The sequence below is a fragment of the Ptiloglossa arizonensis genome, chromosome 1 (assembly GCF_051014685.1).
Source record: "Ptiloglossa arizonensis isolate GNS036 chromosome 1, iyPtiAriz1_principal, whole genome shotgun sequence".
NCBI lineage: Eukaryota > Metazoa > Arthropoda > Insecta > Hymenoptera > Colletidae > Ptiloglossa > Ptiloglossa arizonensis.
The window spans coordinates 24,462,403-24,488,618 of NC_135048.1; the positions used below are offsets into that span (position 1 = coordinate 24,462,403).

At 34.9% G+C, this 26,216-nt stretch overlaps 4 protein-coding genes across 4 annotated transcripts; all 4 read left to right on the forward strand.

Moving 5' to 3' along the window:
• Positions 1-157: 157 nt before the first annotated feature.
• On the forward strand, positions 158-5,516 carry LOC143150358 (15-hydroxyprostaglandin dehydrogenase [NAD(+)]-like). Its single transcript, XM_076318570.1, has 7 exons — positions 158-283; positions 1,565-1,727; positions 2,145-2,271; positions 2,333-2,439; positions 4,115-4,288; positions 4,393-4,538; positions 5,029-5,516. Exons 2-7 carry the CDS (start codon positions 1,635-1,637, stop codon positions 5,165-5,167), a joined length of 786 nt encoding a protein of 261 aa, XP_076174685.1. The 5' UTR covers positions 158-283; positions 1,565-1,634; the 3' UTR covers positions 5,168-5,516.
• Positions 5,517-7,710: 2,194 nt separating this feature from the next.
• Positions 7,711-16,256, forward strand: LOC143147392 (15-hydroxyprostaglandin dehydrogenase [NAD(+)]-like). The gene is made up of 7 exons (XM_076312624.1): positions 7,711-7,846; positions 8,111-8,304; positions 8,402-8,528; positions 9,758-9,864; positions 11,368-11,541; positions 12,814-12,971; positions 14,391-16,256. The coding sequence occupies exons 1-7, from the start codon at positions 7,711-7,713 to the stop codon at positions 14,524-14,526; spliced, it is 1,032 nt and encodes a 343-aa protein (XP_076168739.1). The 3' UTR covers positions 14,527-16,256.
• A 93-nt stretch (positions 16,257-16,349) lies between these two features.
• LOC143150347 (15-hydroxyprostaglandin dehydrogenase [NAD(+)]-like) lies at positions 16,350-21,152 on the forward strand. The gene is made up of 7 exons (XM_076318541.1): positions 16,350-16,402; positions 18,000-18,098; positions 18,183-18,309; positions 18,829-18,935; positions 19,726-19,899; positions 20,108-20,256; positions 20,788-21,152. Exons 2-7 carry the CDS (start codon positions 18,003-18,005, stop codon positions 20,921-20,923), a joined length of 789 nt encoding a protein of 262 aa, XP_076174656.1. The 5' UTR covers positions 16,350-16,402; positions 18,000-18,002; the 3' UTR covers positions 20,924-21,152.
• Positions 21,153-22,080: 928 nt separating this feature from the next.
• Positions 22,081-26,215, forward strand: LOC143150354 (15-hydroxyprostaglandin dehydrogenase [NAD(+)]-like). Its single transcript, XM_076318554.1, has 7 exons — positions 22,081-22,130; positions 23,039-23,137; positions 24,098-24,224; positions 24,574-24,680; positions 24,951-25,124; positions 25,769-25,917; positions 25,999-26,215. The coding sequence occupies exons 2-7, from the start codon at positions 23,042-23,044 to the stop codon at positions 26,132-26,134; spliced, it is 789 nt and encodes a 262-aa protein (XP_076174669.1). The 5' UTR covers positions 22,081-22,130; positions 23,039-23,041; the 3' UTR covers positions 26,135-26,215.
• Position 26,216: the final 1 nt, after the last annotated feature.

A 26,216-nucleotide genomic window follows, 5' to 3' on the forward strand; every position in this document is an offset into this window, starting at 1 on the left:
CTTTTGTCAATTTCAGTTAATTTTCCGATCAATATCTATTTATCATAACGAGTGAAATAATTTGTTCAAATTTATTCGCAATTTTCCAAGAAAAAGAAAAAGAAAACTATACATTCGAGTGCTAAGGGAGAAAATATTAAATTCTAGCCTTGTAGTATGAAGATAGTGCAACCACGCGTTGATATCTCCAACATCAACACTTCGAAAAAGTGTTCATCGATGAAAAGTTGGAAATGGAGAGATACGAAGAAGAAATGACGATATAGTTTCACGGAGCGAGCTGGTGAGACGATTTATCTTCAATTATGTCACGAAATTTTTACTTTTATTTTTTCAAAAAAGTAAACGCGATAAATTCGTGCGAAAGTTTCATTTTGACAAGACAAACGAACGGATCACTGTTTATTGACTTTCACCTACATTGCACAGTCTCGTTGCGTTAATCTTATCGTCCTCTTTGTCGTTCGTGTTTGTTTTTTTACTCGATTTAGAGTCCATCAGAGATAAATTTAGAAAGTTAATATCATTTTATTACCAACCCGCGATAGTAATTTTAATAACGTAAACGGCCAAAAATACCTTGTTGCCAAGCGCACTATAACGAGTACCAATATCCTATTTAAAGGACATTTGAAATATATTTTTTATCGCTATTAAAATTTAACGCATCGTCGCATAATTTTTACGAGGCGACGTTTAAAGACGAATGAAACCATAATTATTTTCCAACCGTTTTCACAGTACAGGGAACTACCTAACTCGATCCACTCAATTTTTTTCGTAATTAGTGAAAAAATCGAAATTTTCTTTTTATCTTGGGTGATACGATTTCGAAGTTTCAAGAAAATGATATTTGATATTTGGTGTATCTTTTTTTTTTACAAGTTTTCAAGGTTACTTTCAACGTTATTACACACATAATTTTTTAAACGAAAAGAATATTCTTGATTTTTAATTATAAAGTTGTGAATACAAATATTGAACACGACTTTGAAAATATATATATCAATATTCAAAGGTCATCGTCTTAAAGGCTCTTCGAAATCGTCCACGACGAAAAAAATGTTCGTCAAAATTTTTCATATTTATTTTCAACTCTCGAAAATAACGATTTGCGTTTATTAAGTTACCAAGCACGTCTTTTTCACCTCCTGCTATAATTCTTCGACATACTTTCGTCGATTTTAATTTCTTTCCCAATATTTACCAATTACAGCGAACAAAATAATATGTTTCAATTTTATTACTAACTCTCGAAAGAAATGATGCACGTTAAGAAGTCGACGAAAGGTCCGGTGACTATACGCTTAAGGGGTCAACAACAGGGACACGGTCCTTTTCCCAAACCTGACCGCGGTCTTATCGTTTTTTACCTGCTCAGAACACAGGGAGCCATTCTGTGTAGAATACAAACGAAGACGTTCTTTAAATGTAACTCGCATTGTGTCCCACGTCTCCAAACACTCTTGGCCTTCGTTTTGCTCCTACCGCGATCTTAACTGCTCGCTGACAGATACTCGAGCTCGCCAATATTATTTCATTCGTGTCGTACACATTTTCGTAGCGTGGTGTGCGGGTACGAGAGCCGACAGGGTATATTCCGTGGAAGCATTGAGAAGTACCTGTGAACGAGAATGAACGTGAAGGACAAGTGTGCAGTGATCACCGGTGGTGCGAGCGGTATTGGTTTCTGTACCGTTGAACAGCTGTTGCACCACAATGCCAAGGTAACTTGCGCGGGAAAATTTGAATCGCGTTAAGCGCCACGCGTCTCACGGGGAGAATTTCGTTCGAACGGAGCAATTTATATGTGGCTCGTTCGAAACAAAATATTATTACATTGAAACACACGCACTCGGTTAACACAAATGTAGTTGAATTTCAATCGCATTGTTATTGAACAAACGTGTAATCGTAATAAACGATAAGACGGTAAGAACAATTTATCAATATTGGCAATGTAGAAAGATTGATACGTTGTTCGAACGAGATTTTATTTAAATAATCGAAACAATTGTTTTTCGTATAAATATTTCTTCAGTCGTTGTAAATGTATTATTCTGTGCGAAGAATGAAATTTACTGTGCCCTTTATCGAATCTTTGTCCATAGTTGGAACTTACGCGTTGCACGTTATTTTCACAGCGAGTCGCCATCTTGGATTTGCCAAATTCGAACGAGGAAACGGCGATCGAGAAACTGGAGGAACAGTTCGGCAAGGATCGTGTGATGTTTTTCGACTGTGACGTTACTAAGCAGGAGCAAGTGGAATGTAAGTAATTGTTCATAAATTGTACAGTGTGAGAATTAATATGTACGTTTCTTTCGAACAGCAACTTTCAAGAAAGTCGTCGAGTGGCTGGGAGACATCGATATTTTGATTAATAGCGCAGGAGTAGCGGACGACAAAAAATGGAGAAGCATGATCGACACGAATGTTGTGAGTAGAGTTTGTTAGTTATCGCAGAGCAGAAGTCACATTAGCAAAATACGGTTTGTAATTAACAGGACGAATACTTTCCAAACGGAAAAAAAACGCAATCTTTTTTAGATTTTAATCTAAAAGAAAATGTCTCTCTTTTAACAGACAACGTATAGTCACTACCGTAAAACAATTACGATACTTTGTTTTTTCGTATGCGAAGTAATGCAAACTTTTGATCAGCAAATTGAAAAACAATTTCCGTGGTGACAATATCTGTCACGATAAATAATTGTATTACGTAAAAGAAACATTGCATTGGGTAAATTCCCAATATCTGTATGTACTCGTTGTACTTCAGATCGTATCTAATGCGTGACAATAAAGCAGAGAGTGTAATTTCGCAATATTGATCTACCGATTTCTCGAGATTGAAGTGCAAATTAAACGCGAATAATATTGTTTCACGTGCCGTGAGAAGTTGATCTTTGAAGTTCGAACGGTAATCGAACGTTCGTTGCAATTATCTATTCACGCTCCCAATCGTATCGTGTTCCAAGCACACGGGATGTAGCAATAATACTCGTGCGTGTGATATTTCACACACGACGTCTCTCCAGTTACAGCGTTCCGATACTGTAAACTTCCTGTGCGAGCGCAGCTCGTGATCATTAGTCTTCACATTTTGGTACCTACACGTTTCAAACAGAGATCCTTATCTCGCGCGTATTTAACACTAGATTCACCGATCGAAACGACTGGTTACGACTGTCTTTACAAAGAAATTTACTTTAAATTTCGTAGCATATTTTCAAAAGACATTATGATTTTTTTTTTTTTATTTTACACGTATAATCAATTTCATAAGTTCCTACTTTTTCTCGATCATCGATTTTTTTGGAAGACATACGAAGAACACCTTTAATACACTGGAATCTGTTCTAGTGTTAAATTATTCGACTTACACTACTAGTCAGACTCGTAATAGTCGATCTTAGAGTATTTTCGATCGTTTTGGTTATTTTTGATCATTTTCGATCATTTTTTATCATTTTGTTTATTTTCGATCATTTTCGATCATTTTGGTTATTTTCGATCATTTTGGTTATTTTCGATCATTTTCGATCATTTTGGTTATTTTCGATCATTTTCGATCATTTTGGTTATTTTCGATCATTTTAGTTATTTTCGATCATTTTCGATCATTTTGGTTATTTTCGATCATTTTAGTTATTTTCGATCATTTTCGATTATTTTGGTTATTTTCGATCATTTTAGTTATTTTCGATTATTTTGGTTATTTTCGATCATTTTAGTTATTTTCGATCATTTTAGTTATTTTCGATCATTTTAGTTATTTTCGATCATTTTCGATCATTTTGGTTGTTTTCGATCATTTTTGATCATTTTCGATCATTTTTGATCATTTTCGATCCTTTTAGTTATTTTCGATCATTTTCGATTATTTTCGATCATTTTCGATCATTTTCGATCATTTTTTTAAATTTAAACCTACGAAACAGAAAACATCACAATCATAACTTTTATATTACTCACATCTTGAGAACATCGAAGTGAGGAATAACCAAATGCTGAACAGATTAAATTTACATATATGCGTGTCTTTATAATACACGTTCGAAACCATAATTTCTATTATAGTTTCCACTGAGAAGATGAATTATTGTTTTAGACCGGGCTAATTCGCACGAGTCTAATCGGAATCGATCTAATGGGTAAACACAATGGCGGCAAAGGTGGCACCATTTTGAACATCGCATCTATCGGAGGCCTCACGCCTGTTAGTTTCTTACCGATTTATTGCGCAACGAAGTACGCTGTCGTGGGGTTCACTGCCAGCATGAAAGTAAACGAAAATTCTCTTCCATCTTAAATAGAATTCTACAGCGATCGTGAAATATAATTAACAATACGTGTTAACGATTAATAATTAATCCTCGTGGTTTCCAGCTCAGTTACGATACAATTGGTATTCGTATGCTGTTGATGTGTCCAGGTGCGACCAACACCCCGTTGCTTTCGCGGAATAACCTATGTTTGGATTTTATCAAAATCGGGAGAGAAAACGAGGAAATGAAACCGAACGACCGACAACCGTACGCACAAGAACGATATCGAAATATTCTTGTTCGAATTTAACGACGATACCGTCCTTGTTCGCTGTATCCAAATTTTCTTAATTTATTTCTTCGTATCGCCGTTGATTTAATTATTTTCTTTCATCAAAGATAGTATAAAGTTCGAACAACCTTAAAGAAGAACGTTGTTCGCAGTGATCGATGTTTTCGCGCGAAATTCAAACACGAATATCGGTACAAGAATCAACGAATCGATAGCGCAACCAGAATTAGAGGAATTTAAGTAACTTTATCGTGAAAATTGAACGTCAAACAAAAAATTTGAAGGAACGTATACAGAAATGTGATTAAATAAAATCTTTCCGAAGTAAATAAATTTTGCATTTTCCCATCGTTTCGATTTCAAATTTCTGGTCGCGCAGCTGCGATTTATCGTGATACGTATTGTCGAAAATTCGAGTGCAAAAGTACTCGACATTAATTTAAATTGATTCTCTCCGTTTCGTAGGCCAGAGCACGTGGCCAAAGCAATAATCGAGTTGATCGAGAAAGGAGAAAATGGCGCTGCCTGCGTCGTCAACAAAGGGGAACCACCTTTTCTCGTCGATATACCCACAATCTTCGATCTTCCCACGCACAGTTTGTAAAAGAACTCGTTAAATTCGTCTTGCTACGTACTCGTCCGTTATTATCTTGAAACGTCACTGTGATTGTAAATAACCGATACACAACCGAGATAATAATAAGATATACGATCAATTTTGTCAAACGAGAAATTTCCACAAAGTTCGAACGATCGACGAAAATGTTACGTTGTAATAATATAAAAGGAAAGTATTAGCAATCGGAACAGGAAAAATTAATCAAAATTAATGTACAATTTATATAGTGTAAATGTACTCTTTAATTACGCTTTTGCGAAGGATTACAATGTTCCATCTTATTTTTTACGAAATAAATAGATTTTCCTGGTTTCGTGATAGTTTCTATTCAATTATATCGAATCAATAGCAAACAAATAAAGATTAAATCATCGACTAATTGTTGTAAATTCTTGTAAACGTATCTAAATGTAAGGAAAGAGAAAAGGAGAGTTTTGAATGTTTCGTTCCGGATCTGCTGGAGGAGAACTCGTTAAACAAGGCTTTAATTCTCTAGCAAACATTGCCTTAGACGCCAGATGGAGAAATTGCGCCTGCCTTCCTGTTGCGGTTTGCCTTCCTGTTTCCTACGTAGGCTTTTAATTATTATTAATCTCCTGAGATTAGAGCTGGATAAATGACACAATTTTCCAAGTGGAATTATCATCGGTCCAACCCACCAAATATAATATAATATTATCTCTTTTTCTCTTGGAAAGAGAGAGGAAGAGAGAGAGAGAAATCCATTTCTACTCTATCCATGGGAAGAATTACCACAAACACCATACAAACAACACAATCAACTAACACAATCAATCAACTACAAACACAGAACAACCCCCCCCCCCCTTCTACTCCAATAGTCGTCGCGCATTCTTTTTCTTTTTTTTCTTTTTCTCCATTTCTTTTTCTCTTCTGGTTGTTGATGGGCTAGGGCTACTCTATACTATACTCTGCTGAGATTCCTATGCGTCAGAGACGATAGTGAGAGTGGTGTTTTTTTTTTGTTGGGTCTGGGATTGTCTTTCTCGACTATACTCTCTGGGAGTAATATTACTCTACTGGGGTGGTGGATATGGGGGATTGTTTGTTATTTATTTTTTGCCTTGGAGGTATATTATTTTTCCTCCATCTGGTGTTTTGTTTTGGGGCGGTTGTTTTTTGTCTGCAGTGGAAAGTTGTTTTTTTTTCTTCGAGAGAGACTAACTATAAACCCACTGCTGCTATGTGTGTTGGGGTAGAGAGAAAGAAGAAGGTAGGTAAGGTAAGACTTACAGAGTATGAGAGGAGAAGGAGAAAAGCAAGTGTTTTTATTTTCTACCTTGGGGTATTATTTTCCTCCGTCTGGTGTTATGTTTGGGGCGGTTGTTTTTCGTCTGTGGTGAAGAGTTTTTTTTTTCTTCTTCACAATGAGCTGCTTTGCTTGCTTGCTCTGTGTGTGGTTGGGGTAGAGAGAAATAAGAAGAAAAGGGTCTTAACTAGATTATGAGAGTAGAAAGAGGAGGAGAAGGGACTGTGGGTTGTTTTTCATCTCAGGTCTGGTTAGGTGAGAGACTTGCCAGTAAGAAAACCTACCAGACGCTGCCTTAGACGCGAGAACAGAGAACTGACGGCGCAGGGAGTATATATACGAATCGAAGATGGAGCGGCTACTTGCAAGAACAGAATGTGGCACAAGGCCATCTGGTAACGACCACGGAAACGATTGCGGTGGATGCGTAAGGAGCGCCGAGAATCACCGTTTATACCCAAGCCTCGTTTTTCTTACCTCGTAAAAAATCTACTACGAGGACACAACAAATAGATCCTGTTCACTTAATTTTTATCAAAAGTTTAAAAACGTCCTAAATAAATATTTCAAATATAAATACGCGATAAGATCAGAATTTTGAGGTTATTGTACACTGTTGGAAGAATTATTTCTCTCTCATAACCTAAAAAGAAAAATGTACCGGTTCCATTTCCCTTATTACTCCGTCCAATCTTTCGCCAACACCCAGTATTAAAAATACCATTCCGTTTTCGAAAATCCCGTACCGAAAGATTCACCTCCACAAGTTTCGTGGTGCAACTTGTCCGATCTCCCGTTGCAAGGGAGATTAACCTAAAAAGAAAAATGTACCGGTTCCATTTCCCTTATTACTCCGTCCAATCTATCGCAAACACCTACTTTCAAACTTATCGTACGCATACCATTTCGAAGTATTAAAAATACCATTCCGTTTTCAAAAACCCCGTACAAAAAAATTCATCTCCACAAGTTTCATAGTTCAACTTGTCCCATCTCCCGTCGCAAGGGGTCTCCCAAAACCTGCACACAATGCCCTCGATCTCACGTTCGCAAACAGAAGGACTCTCCCTCAACAAACATGCAAACTTTCATCGATATAACCTAAAAAGAAAAATGTACCAATCCCATTTCAAACACCCAGTATTAAAAATACCATTCCGTTTTCGAAAACCCCGTACGAAAAGATTCATCTCCACAAGTTTCATAGTTCAACTTGTCTCATCTCCCGTCACAAGGGGTCTCCCAAAACCTGCACACAATGCCCTCGATCTCGCGTTCGCAAACAGGAGTACTCCCCGTCAACAAACACGCAAAGTTTCATCGGAAAGCGGCGACGTTATCCGCGAGGTGCGCCGATTCGCTCGCTCCGGGCTCGAGGTCTGAAACGCACATCGGTAATTCAATAAATCGACGGAAATAAACGGCCTCCTGGCCACGGTCCCGTGCACCGTCTCGCGGCGCACATTTTTATCGCGCACGGGCGTAAATTCGATCCTGTTTACCCGCGGATCCGCGGTCGCGTATGCCCATCAAGGTATCCCACGATGGACATTCAATCTCGTACGATTGATTCCCGATTTCTCGAGTTTCATCGGGGGCCCGCGGCACCGGACGCCTCGGGTCCCGCGGAATATATTCGTGACACGGCCATCCGCGAGAACGCGGCGAAACCACCGTGAACCCGCGGCCAGGCAACAGAACAGTGAACGGAACGGGCACGGCCGCGTTGTCGTTGGATCACCCTGTTCGAGAAACGATCATGAGCATCGAGGGTAAAGTGTCGCTCGTAACCGGTGGCGCGAACGGGATCGGTTTCTGCACCGCTCGCAAGCTACTGCGAAACGGGGCGAAGGTAAACGAAATACCACGGGGTGGTACAGATACGCGCGACTCATCGGGGTTAAAACTAATAACGATCGTGGATGACGCGTCTGCGATTCGGCTTTCAGGCGGTTGCGTTACTGGACCTGGCCGATTCCGGTGGCGAGAGCGCTGCTGCCGATCTCAACGAGGAGTTTGGAAAGGATCATGCCATTTTCGTGCCATGCGACGTCTCCAAGAACGAGCTACTGAAAGGTAAATACCTGGGCTCCTTGTGGTAATATTGGGTTGTTCGGAAAGTCATTTTGCTTTTCGTTTTTTTTCTTTTTTGGTGAAAATGAAATACGATTTTTTCCCGAGTGTATGAACGTTTTATTAAATTATGTATTATAATTTTATTTATATGTAATGCAATATACACATTATAATGCAAATTATGCAATAATTCTCCATTTTGGAAAACGAAATTACTTTACGAACGACTCGATATTTTACGTAGGATTTTTGCAACTTGTGTTACATTTAGGTAATTTTCCTAACGGGAGTAAATGATTGTTTTTAAATATACTTGGATCATTTGTATGTAATCGATGCAGTGTATTATCGTGAATTTTTTTTTAAATGTTTTTATATTAACGATTATTGCACGTTTCAGGAATCTTGTTAAATTCTAAGTTCGTTGATTCGAAGTGCTCGAGAGACACTGGAATAGATAGTTGGGATCTGTATTTCGCGTGTATTTAACGAACGTGTACTGTGCACGGCTGACAAGAAGTCCTGTGGAAGGAATGCGGGTTTGATTGGTCAGAGTCCAAGAGATACTACTCGAGTCAAACGCATTTTTGATCGTAGCGTATTACTGGTTATAGTAACCTATAGTAACTCGTTCGAGTGACGAATGAACGAGAGGTATCGAGACTTGGTGTGATAGTACAATGCGAGTACCTGTGTCATCTCAAAGGACTTCTTGCGAGTCGTGCACAGTAGGTAGTCGGTAGATAGTATTACGAATTAAGTACACAAATTATACATAATTGTACATAAATATTCCTTGTACTGTTTGACGTATATTTAAATACGTGTGAGGAATTTCACTCGAGATCCTCTTGTTTGTGTCGTTTCAAAATTGTCTTCGTGTAACTTTGACAATAACTATTTTATAAATTCATTGTCATTGTGAAATGATCATTAAAATCGTTCTCGCTAAAAATAGTTTGAAATTTTAACAAGAACGAAAAAAGGCTACTGCAAAAATCTACAATAAAATGTATAGTTACATTAAAAAAAAAAAAAGATAGAAGTAGTATTGGAATTTGTACGAGATTGCAAATTTTTAAATTTGTGCTTTTTCTACAGTGAAAGAAGTCGAAGAAGGTGAAAGTAAATAGTGGAGAATATCGATACAGCTTGCCTCTTTTTGCTTTTCATAACTCGATTACACCGTGATACTCGATATTAATAATCGTCAACACTACTTTTTACAGAGGCGTTCAAAAAAGTTATCGACACTTACGGAACTCTGGACATTGTCGTAAACATCGCTGGCATCATGGACGACGCAGATTGGGAAATTATGGTTGACGTTAATTATGTAAGGCTCTCGATATCTACACCTCCGTCGGAAATTTTATACAATTCAGGGTTACTAGAAAACCGTAAACAACAAACATGGCTACAAAAAAAGTTTCCTTACTTCGAACTTGTTTTCGCTGTTATTCTTTTCAGATATTTAACACGAAACAACGGATAGACAATGTTTTCGTTTAAATAGAAATTACGAATAAACGATGACGGTTTATTTATCATTTTCGTTAAATAGAAGTTGGAATTTAAATCAAAAAACTATTTCGTAACGAACGAATCAAAATTTAACCATAGATCGAATAAGCATCGCGAACCGTTATTATTATTTCTAAATGTTCTAGATTTATAGTTCGGGACCATTTTTAGGAAAAGCAAAGAGTAGTTTTGTCTAGAATTGTAAAATAACAAAAATTGTAATACAATTCGAAAAATAAGAAATGTGTTCTGATATAAATTTTCTGAAAAAAAAATACACAGATCAAAAACTGTATCCCAAAGAATGGAAAATAATATTGAAAATCGAATACGATAGAAAATGAAGGATCGATTGAAATAGAAATGTATTCATCCAAGAGATATTTAGCAACTTATTCCTCGATATTATTTCAAAACTTTAGATTAAGTTACTTTCTGTTTCCCTCGAAAAATGGATCACTTATATTCATATATACTTGTATATAATAGGTTGTTTAATAAATTTAAAAATATAAATATAAATTTTATTGTTCGATAAAACTTATTAAACAATACTACATTGAACAGTACTACATTGATCAGCACTACATTGAACAGTACTACATTGAACAGTACTACATTGAACAGTACTACATTGAACAGTACTACATTGAACAGTACTACATAGAACAGTACTACATTGAACAGTACTACATCGAACAGTACTATATTGAACTATACTACATCGAAAAATACTACATCGAACAGTACCACAGTGAACAGTACTACATAGAACAGTACTACATTGAACAGTACTACGTTGAACAGTACTACATTGAACAGTACTACATTGAACAGTACTACGTTGAACAGTACTACATTGAACAGTACTACAGTGAACAGTACTACAGTAAACAGTACTACATCGAACAATACTACATTGAACAGTACTACATCGAACAATACTACATCGAACAGTACTACATTGAACAGTACTACATTGAACAGTACTACATCGAACAGTACTATATTGAACTATACTACATCGAAAAATACTACATCGTACAGTACTATATTGAACTATACTACATCGAAAAATACTACATCGTACATTACTACAGTAAACAGTACTACATTAAACAGTGCTACATTAAACAGTACTACATTGAACAGTACTGTTAAAAAATTATTGAACAACCTAGTACTATACTGTTCAATAAGTTTTATCGAACGACGAAATTTATTGAACAAGTATTATTTTTATAACAAGTATAGTATTATTTTTCTGTAACAAGCAACGAACCATCGTACTAATGTTCTCTATGTTCCACGCCAGAAAGGAATTGTTCACGGTACTATTTTGGGATTGCAATGCATGGGAAAGTACAAGGGTGGCAATGGCGGCACCATAGTGAATATGTCCTCCGTGGCTGGTCTCGAAGGGATTCCGATAGCACCGATTTATGGCGGGACGCAGTACGCCATCGTTGGTTTCACTCAATCGTTGAAGGTAAAATAAAACAACTATTCACGTTCGATGATATAATTTTTATCAACGAAACCAAAAAAGTGTCCAACTTCTTCACGGTGTATTTGAAAAGTCGATTTGCATTCTATCAACGTATCGATGAATCATCGAAAACTATTTATCACCGTTGATATCTTGACCATTGTAAATTGTCCTCGATCGTTGATCAGAAAATTTCATCGAGTGTCCGAAAATCCTTTCGATTAGTTTCTACAAGTGGAAAAAGTTTATCAAATTTTTTTTTGCTGAGATGCGAGAGACTCTATCGGCCAGAAGGCGGATATAAGAGATAGGAGTTTCTGTTTTTAGACATGGAACGTTTTGACAAAATAAACGGAATTAATCTTCGTTAACATACTTTCCAGATGCGCAAGTCACGTTCCTGATTCGACGTAATTGGTACGACGGAGAGTCAATTACCCTAATGTTGACCCTAATAGGAAATTTTTGCAACATCGAAACAATTCTCTTTGAACAGTCAGTATTAACGAATCAGCAAACTGAAAATATTTACGTTTTATTTATTTTATATTATCTATTACAATATATCGTACATTTAACCGCAAGATTATCTTTGGTTTATTCTCGTTAAAACAATTATTGGAGTAACGGTTCGATAAATTTACACTCGATTCTTCCAAAATTTTTTCTAACAAATTTACCACGTTCAATTTTCTTCGACTTTACCAAAAATCCTTTCCACATTGTTCCAAGAATCTTTTCGACCGGTATCTTAATAATTTCCAATCAACGAGTGTCTTTACGTAAATAACTCTATGACGTAAGAACAGGAATAACTTAATTTCTCAACTTGAATGCAAATTTGTAATAAAGTAGGGTAATTGATAAACTCCATGGTCTCTCGTAGTCTCCCACATGCAACCTGTATTATATTAAAGCTTTCTTGGTATACATTTTCCACCAATGTTTATTAACTACGCTAATTTGGTAAATCATTTTACATGTGAATAAAAGAATCGAAGAAAGTCTAAAGTATATATTGGTTCATAGTCCAGTCTTTATATAGATTTTTCCATTTAGATTTTTATTTAAAAATTAATTTAATTAATTTATTTATTTAAAAATTATTCAATAATTTTCCATTTAAATAGATTCTCCAATTTCAAGGAGAGTTTCTTAATTCGTATTCGAATGTAACTTTTATCGAATAGTCGACAGTCTTCTACGAAAATTGTATTTTAAAATTATTCCTCGATGTTTCTCCTGTAAAAAATTATTTCATACGTTCGACAGCATTATTACGAAAAAACTGGTATACGTATGTTGACAATATGCCCGGGGCTCACGACCACAGCAATGGCTGCAAGATTCATGTCCACTAAGGAGCACGCTATGGATCTCCTCGACGAAGAAATGGCAGCATTGGCGATGACCAACATGCAGAAACAACCGTAAGCAAGAAATTTTTATTAACCCCTTAAGAACCGTATCTGAATTAACTTGTATATAAATATATCTCACAAAGAATTTTAATCAATAATATAATTGATTATACATAAAATTCTCTTTATCCCGAGTTGATTAAATTTTTAAAACTGTTGCGTGCTTTACATCTTACATTACATTACGTAAAATAATATAGTATAATACCATTTGTTTTTTACCGAAACGCTACAGTGTATTAATTCATTTTTTTTAGTTAGCATCTTGGATGAGGAAAGTTACATTTTTACGAATAATGTAATAAACATAAAATATTTACTTTAGAATTGTTCATTTTGTTATATTTCGTACGAACGAGTTAACTGGATCGAGTAATTTTTAGAGGGGCGATATTTTCTAAATTATCAACTTTATTGTGATTTTAATCAAGGTAGAGTAATTACTAAATTGATATTGATAAAATTCGGGAATTTTCTTCTGATTTTTGTCGAATAATTTGACCCGTTAAGGGGTTAATAGTTTGTGTTAATTGGGATCAAAAGTTTAGATTTCGCGCGATTATAATCGAGTAATTTAATCATTTTATCGCCTCCAATGGAATAAGCTCTACAGTGCTGGGTAAAGGGTGTTATTTATTGCTAGATAAATAGATATTTGGTGATATAATACTATACGCAAATAAGCGGATAAACGGGGCGATAAGAGACGTCCCTAATTACGCGACTTCGTTCGGATTATTTATATTGAGATATAGCTTGCTCCAAATAACGAATTACAAATAGAACGATTAGGGAATTAAACTCGAAAGAGTTTGATAAATTATTACCGACCAGTATTAAAATGTTTCTTTTGTACCTAGATAAACTTTAGCTCTAGGTCAAACTATAGCTCTGTTTGAACGATACAACAAAATACAGACGCAATATGCACTTGTTACTTAAATCGAACTGCACATTTTTTTTTGACATAAATTCATTCTAGAAAGTGTTATCGATACGAACATTGAAAACAAAATTCTTTGTGAAACATTTCACATTTTACGTTTCGTATACGATAGCTCGATCATCGTGTTGGAATCGTATCGAAAGAAATTATGTCATCGAAAGATGGTCTTTTTAATCAACTGTTTCCCCTGTGTAAATTTTTTATTCCAATTTCTTACATTGTTTTTTCTTTTTTTTTATATTGACGTGTAAACTCACGTTCCATTTGATACATTATTCGTATTTTCGGGTCGAGCAATTTTTCAACGAGAATTACTCGTGTTTCGTGAAAATCATTTGTCACTGTTAATTCGACCGACCATGTAAACGAAAAATTATCATAAATAAAAAAGACACTTTATTAGATCTTTATTAGATCGATAACGACCACAGCAACGGTTATTGATATTGTTTTTCTATCGTCGTGAAATTTTTTGTTAACAGACCGGAACACGTGGCGAGCGCTATCATTCAATTAATCGAGAAAGAAGAGAACGGAACGATTTACGTCAGCGAAAACAATCAAGCCCCGTACGCGGTCGAAATACCTAGCTACACCGCCCTGAAGGCCACTGCATGAGGATCGAACGAACAAGGATGATTCTTCGTCACAGAAGCGTCCCCAATCTTGGAACAGACCAACCCCTTACATATTACCACTATATTTACGAAAACTGTGCAACATTCAAGTATTTCGAAACTATAGTAGACAATTATAGGCAACCTTTTGCACACTTCGAGAAGAAGAGAAACGAGATATAGATGGTTGCAAATTAATATTCGAGCAATGTTACAAACCATTTATTTTCCAATAATACTAATTTGTTCGACGTGACTCTTTATATATTATCACTATATTTACGAAAATTGTGCAACATCCACATATTTCGAATCTATAGTAGATAATTGTAGGCAAGGTATAGATGGTTGCAAATTAATATTCAAGAAACGTTATAAATCATTTATTTTTTAATACTGTTAATTTGTTCAACGCGACCTCTTATATATTACCACTATATTTACGAAAATTGTGCAACATCCACATATTTCGAATCTATAGTAGATAATTGTAGGCAAGATATAGATGGTTGCAAATTAATATTCAAGAAACGTTACAAACCATTTATTTTTCAATAATGTTAATTTGTTCAACGCGACCTCTTATATATTATCACTATATTTACGAAAATTGTGCAACATCCAGGTATTTCGAATCTATAGTAGAAAATTATTTGCACACTTCGAGAAGAAGAGAAACGAGATATAGATGGTTGCAAATTAATATTCTAGGAACGTTACAAACCATTTATTTTACAATAATAGTAATTCGTTCGACGCGACCCCTTATATATTATCACTATATTTACAAAAAATGTGCAACATCCACGTATTTCGAATCTATAGTAGACAATTATAGGCAAGATGTAGATGGTTGCAAATTAATATTCTAGGAACCTTACGAACCATTTGTTTTCCAATAATGTTAATTCGTTCGACGCGTTGACTGCCAGTTTTCCATGTCGAGCGATACCTTCGAAATATGTTTAAATTTTCAACGCGAAGAATACCTAGAAATAATTAATCGACTCCCTTGCAATTGTTTACAATTAGAATGTAAAAATTTTTGGGAAGCGTCTGAAATCTTCGAACTATGTATCAAGAAATTTACTCAACGAAAGCTCTAATCGCGAAGTCACACTTTTTACTATGGATTGATATCGACTCGAGAGACCACCGTTTGAAAATTGCGAGAAAATAAATTGTGTTCAGTATCGATCGTATTGCAATTTATACGAGTATATTAATGCGTATAATATTTAGTTATGTAATCGTATTGTTTTTGTCTCTGTAATGTTTCGTTTGTTCTCGAAACGTATCCTTTTATCGAGAATTAAAAGAAAAATGGGGGACACACTCGACTCGTCACCGATACAATAAATAATGGTTGCAACGTGGAAATTGGCCAAATTTTATCATTCGAAGAAACATTGTTAACTTTTCGATTAATCGTGGCAGTCAACGTGTTAGTTAATCCCTAATGTTAAACTATACTATAGGAATCGTATGTAAAATATACGGGTAACTTTCAATATTTTACCGGAAGAGGTATAAAATGACAAAGTCTAATGTAATGAAAATTTTCTTGATTCGTTGCGTAACCATTTTTATTATCGAAATTATCCGTTGATTAACATCGTACACCGCTGCATCGATAAAAATACTTAGCATAAGTATCTTGATATAAGAGGGAAAAATATAAGATATATTATCATTTTCGTGTAAGAAATATATTGGTGTTCCTCTGTGCAACATTTCATTTATTAGCAATCCATTGAGATACGCATTTCAATCGATTTTCCCACCGAACGAAGCAATTGTTCTTCATTCTACGCCCGTGAACACTTTCGTGTGCATCGCATTAGTTAGAAAACAAAGGAGCCACTTTCAATAACGCAGTGAGTTTATTAATAGCGAAAGTGAATTAATTTTCTTTATCGTGTATCGATATTTACAACTGTAGAATTTTACCGTAGGTCGGTTTCACCTATCAAATTTGAAAGTAAACGCAAGCACCGAAAAGTAAATTTTCCAAGTCGAGGAAAGACTTACAATCATTTGTAAATTCTTGTTTATTTTTATTTAAACGCACAACCGAATTGCTTGACGGAAATTTGTACTTTTCGAATTAATTCGATGAAAATTCCACTGGAGGTAATTCTTTCTCGAAGCCATTGAACATCTTGCTTGTCTCTCGATCTGAAGTATTTTTTTATAATAATCTGAATCCTCGACTCGGTGAAAATGAGAATGAAGTTTCCACCGATCTTTAGAGAAAATATTTCTTAAAAGCTGTGCTTTGTGTAGAAATTTTTATTCGTGGATCGAATTAACACAAGCATCGATATTCCTAGTATCGAGTTTCGTAATAAATATTTTCCATTAACGATCGATTCCTTGTAAAAAACGGTATAAAATCGAATTTTCTTTGCGAAAAACAATATAAAATCAAGTTCTCCTCGTGGAGAACGATATAAATGACAAGATTGAAAATTTCATTCTTTTCTCGAAAAATCTTTCGGTGCGATGGATTCTTTTTTCTTTCTGCTGAAAAATTCGATTCTCGACACTTATATTGTCTTCTTCGAAGACTCCTCAATTGTCCAAATTCGTCGAATAAACGAATCTGTTACATACAGTCGAACGTCGTAACTCTTCGTTACAAAAGTAGGTGTCATCTTAAACGTGAACACAATTGAATAACTTATATAATCAACGTACCCTGTAAAACGTGCAACATAAATGTGAAACGAATTTTTTGCTTCGACGGTACTCATTTTTATAGATAAAAACAGCAAGTGGGAAGGTCGGGTGCAGAATTATAGAATGGATTTTCTTGTGCGGCAGATATCGTGAAACATTGATTATGTGCTGAACGCATTAGGCAGATAGATATCTTTGCGTTATTGGTTTTTAAAAATTTTAGAATTAGTATAATCGATTATAGCAAATACACAGTATCGTAGCAGATATGTAGATATCTTCGACACGTTCTAATTTGCAAATTAGTGAACGATTGACGTTTCAATGTATACTGTTCCAGTAAACATTTAACATTTAACACTTTCGCGAAATTTGTAATAAATAATTAGTAACTCGTATACACAGTATCGTGGCAGACGTGCAGATCTACGACATCTTTTAATTTGCAAATTAGTGAACGATTGACGTTTCAATGTATATTGTTCGACTTTAACGTTTTCGCGACATTTGTAACAAATAATTAGTAATTCGTATACACAGTATCGTGGCAAACGTGTAGTCATATTCGACATCTTTCAATTCGAAAATTAGTGAACGATCGACGTTTTAATGTACATTGTTCGACTTTAACATTTTCGCGAAATTTTTAATTAATAATTAGTAACTCGAATACACGGTGTCGTAGCAGACGTGTGGTCGTATTCGACATCTTTTAATTTGAAAATTAGTGAACGATCGACGTTTGAATATATATTGTTCGATTGTAACATTTACTCAAAATTTGACTCGAAGAACATGGACTGCATTAAGAACAAGACTGCTTTGGTCACCGGATCCGCCGGAGGACTTGGATACTCGTACGTGGAGAATTTATTGCAAAATGGAGCCAAGGTGAATGGTTTCACGAATTGTTAGACGATTTACCAGTTTGCAATTTTGCAAATTTCGATTCGTATGTTTCGATACGATTTTCAGGTTGTCGCTATACTCGACTTGCCAACCTCGGCCGGAGCCACGTCAGCAGCCATTTTGGAAAAGAAATATGGGAAAGGAAAAGCGATTTTCTTCCCTTGCGACGTGACCAACACCCAACAATTCGAAGGTGAGTAATTGTTTTCGTGTTAATTTCACACGAATGCGTATTTTTTTTTTTTTTATCGTTTATGTTTTATTATATCGACATTTGATTGACATTAGAGTAGAGTAGAATAGATGGGACTATTGCCACGATGTGTCGTTTTAATCGAACTTTACGTATCGTTTTATTTTAATTTAACGTTTTAAAACTAAAATACCATTTTCGTTCGAATATGGAAAAATTTCAATTTTCATATTCACAGTTCCTTGTCAATTTAATTACTGTGACATATTAAGTGTAATGTAATTGATATGTTCTTTCAATTTGGAACGAATGGATCCAATCTTTTATTGTGCATTTCGTAAATAATTGAACTGATTTGCGAGCAAATAATTTTGAGAAATTACGTTTATTTTAAAGTTTGACGTTCGATGTGAGAAATTGAATATGTAAAATATTCAAATACTTTTTTTTTTATTATTACTTTCAAGATCTAACCATAACTTCACGTATTCATTTTACGTTATTCTGTTCATTTAATAGAAACTTTTGGCAAGGTTGTAAAAGCTTTCACGGTCATAGACATTGTCATTAACAACGCTGGCGCGCTTAATGACAAGAAATGGGAACAAATTGTGCGTTTGAATGTTGTAAGTATACGTTACATAGTAATATTATAAATCTATAATTCGTAATATATAATCTACCATACAAAGGAATCAATGATCATAATATAAATGATAAAACAAAAGTTATACTAAATCCAAATATATATATTAATTTTTTTTTCTTAATATTATACGGGCGTAATGTACGTCAGAAGTTTCGGATCGAATATTTGAATAACTCGAAGAACAATCGATGATTGTTCACCACGTGTGTCTTCTTACAGAAAACATCATTTTCATTTTCTAACTCGAATAAAATTTCTCTTCCAATGAAATGAGGTAGGTACAATTACAACAAATGTAAAATAATTTAAATTTCACTTGTCCTGCATAAAGAAGGTAATTGAAATTTCACTCGTGTACAACAAAGTACATAATTTTTAATTTTATTCGTGTAGCATGAAATAATTTAAATTTCACTTGTCTAACATAAAGAAGATAATTGAAATTTCACTCGTGTACAACAAAGTACATAATTTTTAATTTTATTCGTGTAGCATGAAATAATTTAAATTTCACTTGTCTAACATAAAGAAGATAATTGAAATTTCACTCGTGTACAACAAAGTACATAATTTAAAATTTTATTCGTGTAGCATGAAATAATTGAAATTTCACTTATGCCACATGAAATAATTGAAATTTCACTCGTGTCGCGTGAAATAATTGAAATTTCACTCGTGTCGCATGAAATAATTGAAATTTCACTCGTGTAACGTGAAATAATTGAAATTTCACTCGTGTAACCCAATGTTTGTAATTTAAATCTCAGGGTGGCGTGATCCAAGGATCTCTACTCGCCATAGAACACATGAATAAACAAACAGGAGGCAAGGGTGGCATCTTAGTAAATATTGCCTCGATCGTGTGTCTCTCGAGCAACACTAAGTGGCCAGTGTATTGTTCCACCAAACACCAAGTACTCGAATTCACTCGCTGTTTACAGGTAAATTTCGATAAACTCGTATTTATCGTCAATACACGCGTTCCGTTTCTCAAATGTCAACGTTGAACGTCCATTACGAACGATCTAATTTAAAAACGTAAATTTCTCATAAACCTGGACACGGTACAGGTAATTTTCTTAACCGAAAACAAAGCACAATTTTTCGATCGCGCCCCAAGTTTTCACGCTCGTGTTTTCATCGTTCTAGGATTCTGCCGATGAATTAGGCATGAAGATTCTGGTGATGTGCCCAGGTGTCACAAGTACAATGTTCTTGGACGATTTCCACTCGAAGGCGTTGAACTTTTTCAGCGAAGACACCGTCAAGAAAAGTGTAGAAAACCTCACGGAGCAGCCGTGAGTAGACCAAATGTATTACAAAATTTCACCGATTGGAGGTAGACTTGCGTTTAAAAAAAAAACTGAATTCTTCGCTCCGGATGCTCCTTGTAACATTAGAAAAAAAAGAAATCGTATTTATAATTTACAAAGAAAAATAATCCGACGATACTCTCCGAGCGATATTTTTTTCATTGGATTAAACATAATTTTCCTGTAAAATATTTCTCGCGAGGGAATCGCGAAACTTCGTGTACGTTATTTATCACAGAACTCGAAACTTTCAAACCTGTATTTTTCATTAAATTCATGTGTAATTTTCGTACGAATGCAACATCTTTGCATTCGAATTTGAATTCGCGAAAAGATACTTTTACAGTCGTTGTCTTTTTTATTCGGTTAGTTAGAAAGTGAGGGAACCTTATATTTGTGGGCTCACGTGTTTATCACGCGCTACACACACACACACACACTTATAAATTATTAGACTTACGCAATTGGATCGATAACGATGCACCGCTCACCGCTCCTTTATTATTAATTCATCAGGCCCGAACACGTTGGGAAAGCCATGGTTAGTCTAATCCAACATGGAAAAAATGGCGCTATTTGGGTCTCCGAGAACGGGGAATCCCCATACGCTGTCGAATTCCCTCCGCCCAAGAAGGTGGAACTGAAACTGTGAATCAACCACTCTGTTCGATTCGATAAACGTAGGAGAAAAGTATCGATAATGATCTACTCGTGAGAATCGATTAATTGGAAAATGGATCGATGATAAATTATCCGCGGTGTTCAATATGCCTGGAGGAACGCACCTCAAAGTATTTTCCGTGCACAGAGTTTGTGAAAATTTTCAATCCCGATTGTAACACGTTTTAATAAAAAAATAATATTTGTCACTTGAAAAATTACACGAAGTCGGTCTCATTTATCTTGTATCTCCCCCTTCCCCGATAAGGGTCGCGATCAATTTCGAGAAATTCGGTATTTTAAACGATTCGAGATTACACCGAGACGTAATTGATTGTTTTTTTTTTTTTTTTTTAACTTTACGTCGGGGGAGTACGATAACGAAAAAACGTGGCACGATTTCGCGAATTTCAGAATTCGTAACGTGGCATCGAGAATGAATATATAATGTATAATGAATATATATATATATATATAAATAGAAATTTCGCGAATTAAAAATTTTGGGACATTTCAGCACGTTTTCGAACATGTAACTTTAAATCGGTATTTACTCACATTTATCGGATTTAAGTTGTTACTTAAAGAGCGAGTTTAATGTATATATAAAACACTCGAAATACCTTGAATTTGTATCATGTATTAACACGAATGTACATTTCAATGTTTAATTGCTAATACGATAAACCTCGATAAATAGAATTCACATAATCGAAAGCTCTGCAAGCCTCCGCATAATCTTTTAGGATTATGTTTGGAACATTATTGAGTGACATTATTCCTACCTCAATGGACTCGAAGTATCGTCTTCCAATTGATAACAATTTGTTCAATCGTATCTAAAATAATACGAAGCTTCGAATATTTCGGAACAATCTAAACTGCTAATGCAACGATAAGTGTTTCTATCTAATCTCACAATTTCGTTAAACGCGTCACTGTAAACACCTATATCGAGGTCCACCGCAGAATGCTACCACTCGTTTGTATCGTTTCATTGATAAAGACGAAGATACAATATCGCGGCTGTAAACAAAACAAAACGACATTTCGTCGTGGAATATATCGTCGGTCCCAAAACATATGGAGATAGGCATTTTATTTAATTTTCGTGGCAATAAAAGTCGACTCACTCTTCGGCCACAAATCCTCCGGTGCTGATCATCCAGAACTGACGAGAACAACTATTACTGAAAACGGTGGGTTTATTTCACATTTGTTGTACATCAGAGTTAAACTGGCTTCTTATGTGTTCACGACCGTAGATTTCGTTTAAAAAAATTATTAGAAAAAGTATATCGTAAAGCATAAATAATATCTTAAAGAAAATTGCAAATTAACTCGCGTCGAATCGCAATCGCTTTCCAAGTAAAATGAAAAATACACGACAAAGATAGAGTAGATACGGAATTCAAAATTTGAAAAAAAATTTCACAATACTTTCTTCGACACATCGATCGCGATCTTCGTCGTTGAAAACGTTTCTCAGATTATTGCAATGCGAACAATTAATTTCGAATGTCGACAGATTATCGTTTACTTCATCGAAACGTTTTTGAACTTTTGTACGATGTACTTTTACATAATTACTCACGTGTTATAGCACCTTTGTTCGTTACACAATACAATGACTTTTTATTTGCGTTTACACATACGCAGTATATTTATTTTTAGAAAGTATTCGACGACTGTTTTTCTTATCTACAAATTTACTCGCACGTATCACGGTTACGTAATTTTTTCAATAATTTTTCTTGTTAAATTACGAAGTTACACATCGAAGATCGAAAAAGTTTTGAATCTATGCTAAATCGATCCCCTGAATATATATTAAAATTTATAAATGCTTATTCGTAGTTAGAATTTAAATGAACCGACAGTTTCAATATTTAAAAGTTATTCGATGCAAAGTTTTACGTATTCCATCGGTTAAACGAAATAAAGACGTTGATTGATTAAAATTACATAAACCTTTCTAAAAGGGAACAATAGCTTGCAAAATGGATGCAGACGATATTTTAGAAATTAATATGAGAATAATAATATATGGTTTCTCGTCGATGTATCAATTCTACGTAAGTTTTTAATCACGAAATTTGATTTACAGATCATGGAAAACATTAAGGACAAGACTGCTTTGATCACCGGTGCCGCCAGTGGACTTGGATTGTGCTACGCGAGGAAACTGCTCTTAAATGGAGCGAAAGTGAGTTTGAACGAAAAATGAAATAGATTTTTTCCTTTTAATTTTCAAATATTAACTCGAATACTCTTGACTCTTAAATGGAGCGAAAAAGTAAAATAGATTTCTCCGTTTTAATTTTCAAATGTTAACTCGAATACTCTTGACTCTTAAATGGAGCGAAAAAGTAAAATAGATTTCTCCGTTTTAATTTTCAAATGTTAACTCGAATACTCTTGACTCTTAAATGGAGCGAAAAATGAAATAGATTTCTGCCTTTTAATTTTTAAATATTAACTCGAGTACTCTTGACTCTTAAATGGAGCGAAAAAGTAAAATAGATTTCTCCGTTTTAATTTTCAAATGTTAACTCGAATACTCTTGACTCTTAAATGGAGCGAAAAAGTAAAATAGATTTCTTCGTTTTAATTTTCAAATATTAACTCGAGTATTTTTTACTCTTAAATGGAGCGAAAAATGAAATAGATTTCTGCCTTTTTTTTATAAATATTAACTCGAATACTCTTGACTCTTAAATGGAGCGAAAAATAAAATAAATTTCTCCTTTTTAATTTTCAAATGTTAACTCGAATACTCTTGACTCTTAAATGGAGCGAAAAATAAAATAAATTTCTCCCTTTTAATTTTCAAATGTTAACTCGAATACTCTTGACTCTTAAATGGAGCGAAAAATAAAATAGATTTCTTCGTTTTAATTTTCAAATATTAACTCGAGTATTTTTTACTCTTAAATGGAGCGAAAAATGAAATAGATTTCTGCCTTTTTTTTATAAATATTAACTCGAATACTCTTGACTCTTAAATGGAGCGAAAAATAAAATAAATTTCTCCCTTTTAATTTTTAAAGATTAACTCGAATACTCTTGACTCTTAAATGGAGCAAAAGTGAGTTTAAGCGAAAAATGAAATAGATTAATTTTAATTTTTAAATATTAACTCGAATACTCTTGACACAATTTTCAGTCCGTCGCTCTTCTCGACTTGAGCACCTCTCCAGGTGTGAAGTCAGCAGCCACATTGGAAAAGGAGTTCGGAAAAGGCAAAGTAATGTTTGTCCCTTGCGACGTAAGCAACTTCGTAGAATACGAAGGTACTGAGATTTACACGTTAACGTTATTATACGAACATTCATTAAATGCCTGTAGTTGCAGAACTGCAACGTTTTTATATTTCGTTTATACGGACACTATTTACGTAGACAGTAATTTATTATATCATTAAACACAGCTTCTCGATATGTAACAGACAAATTAATATTAATAGTTTAATTATTCTTCGAAAATAATTTCGAAAGCCATTTAAATCTTTCACGAAATTGACGTTCAAAGTTCAATGTACAAAAAAAAAAAAAAAAAGAAAAATGTGATTTTTTTGGTATAATTATTTACACGATAGAAACATTAGAAACTCGTTCTACTTTTATCGTTTCTTTGTTACAGATGCCTTCAAGAAAGTTGTGGAAGCGTTCAAGATCATTGACATTGTTATTAACAACGCTGGTGTATACAACGATACGAATTGGAATCTAACTCTTCGTCTGAATGTTGTGAGCACAATATGTTCGCGGTTAACGTATTCGATAACGCTTGAAGCAGAGTTTTTGAAGTTACATTGGCGTCAATTGATAAGATACGTATTCGGAATATAACCGTATTACGTCAACGATAGAAAATAAGCACCGTATGACAGATATGACATAATAACGCTTTTTATCATCACTGTGATGTACCACTTTTTTTCTTTCTTCTTTTCAAAAAATCTGCTTCCATTGCGAGTTATCGTAAAGCATCGTAATTTGAATCGATTTAAATTTTAGGGCGGTGTGATCCAAGGGTCTTTGCTCGCCATGGATCACATGGGTAAACACAAAGGAGGAAAAGGTGGAATCCTAGTAAATATCTCGTCGGTTGTGGGTACAGCCATTTTGCCCATAATCCCGGTGTATTGCGCCTCGAAATTCAACGTGCTCGCGTTTAGTCGTTGTTTGCAGGTAAATAGTACGCTTATCGATCGCAAAAATATTCATTCTATAAAATATTATCCGATCACACCTCTTCGTCACGACTTCATCACCCGATGAAAGATATTGATTGTTTACACGAATTTAAAGAATCGAACGATTTACATTATTCGCTACTCTTTATCGTGTAGTAAGATAGTGGATCCAGATTGACGAGATATACGTCTGAATTTAGAAAGTTGAAATCTGAACTTCATAGAGGTCCGATAAACGATAAAAATATCGATAGATACGTCTGCTCAATGTTTACGTGCAATTTGTCATTTTAAATCTTGTCAGATTTCTAGATTCCATTCTGTAGTATTATTTTTTACACTCTCTGTTCGTGTTCCATAATTATTGGGTTGTCCGGAAACTCATCTCGTTTTCCAAAATGAAGAATATACAATTTAATAAAATGTTTATACACTCTAAAAAAATCGTATATCATTTTCACCAAAAAAAAAAAAAAAACGAAATGATTTTCCGAGCAACGTAATATTTATCCAAACGATTGGAAACGCTTTCGAAATCAGGGCAGTAGTTACAATTTATCAGCAATTATTTATTATGTAAAAATCGAGACATTTACCAGACTCTGTTGATTGTTCCACAAACTTCGTTTGCCTTTTTAGGGTAGCTACAAGAACACTGGCGTTGCGGTTCTCGTGATGTGCCCCGGTTTGACGAACACAGCGTTGATCGACGATTTCGATCAGAGGTGTCTCAATTTCATCGACACAGACGAGGCCAAGGAAGTGGTAGCGACCTTCCCAAGGCAAGAGTAAGTGAACGTTTTCTTTATCACGACACTGGTAACGAACGAATCGGTCTTTCATTGTTTCCTTAATTTTTATTCCACCAGGCCCGAATACGTGGCAGAGGCAATGATGAATCTTATTCGAAAATGCGAGAACGGTTCCGTCTGGATCACCGAGGCTGGTGAGACACCATACGGCATCGAGTTCCCTCCTCCCACAAGAGTGGAACTCAATCTGTGAAGATAGATTGCGGTTTCGTTCGAAATTTCAATTCGCGTACAAACGTTAAAGAAATTGCAAAGATTTCTACTTGTGAAAGAAC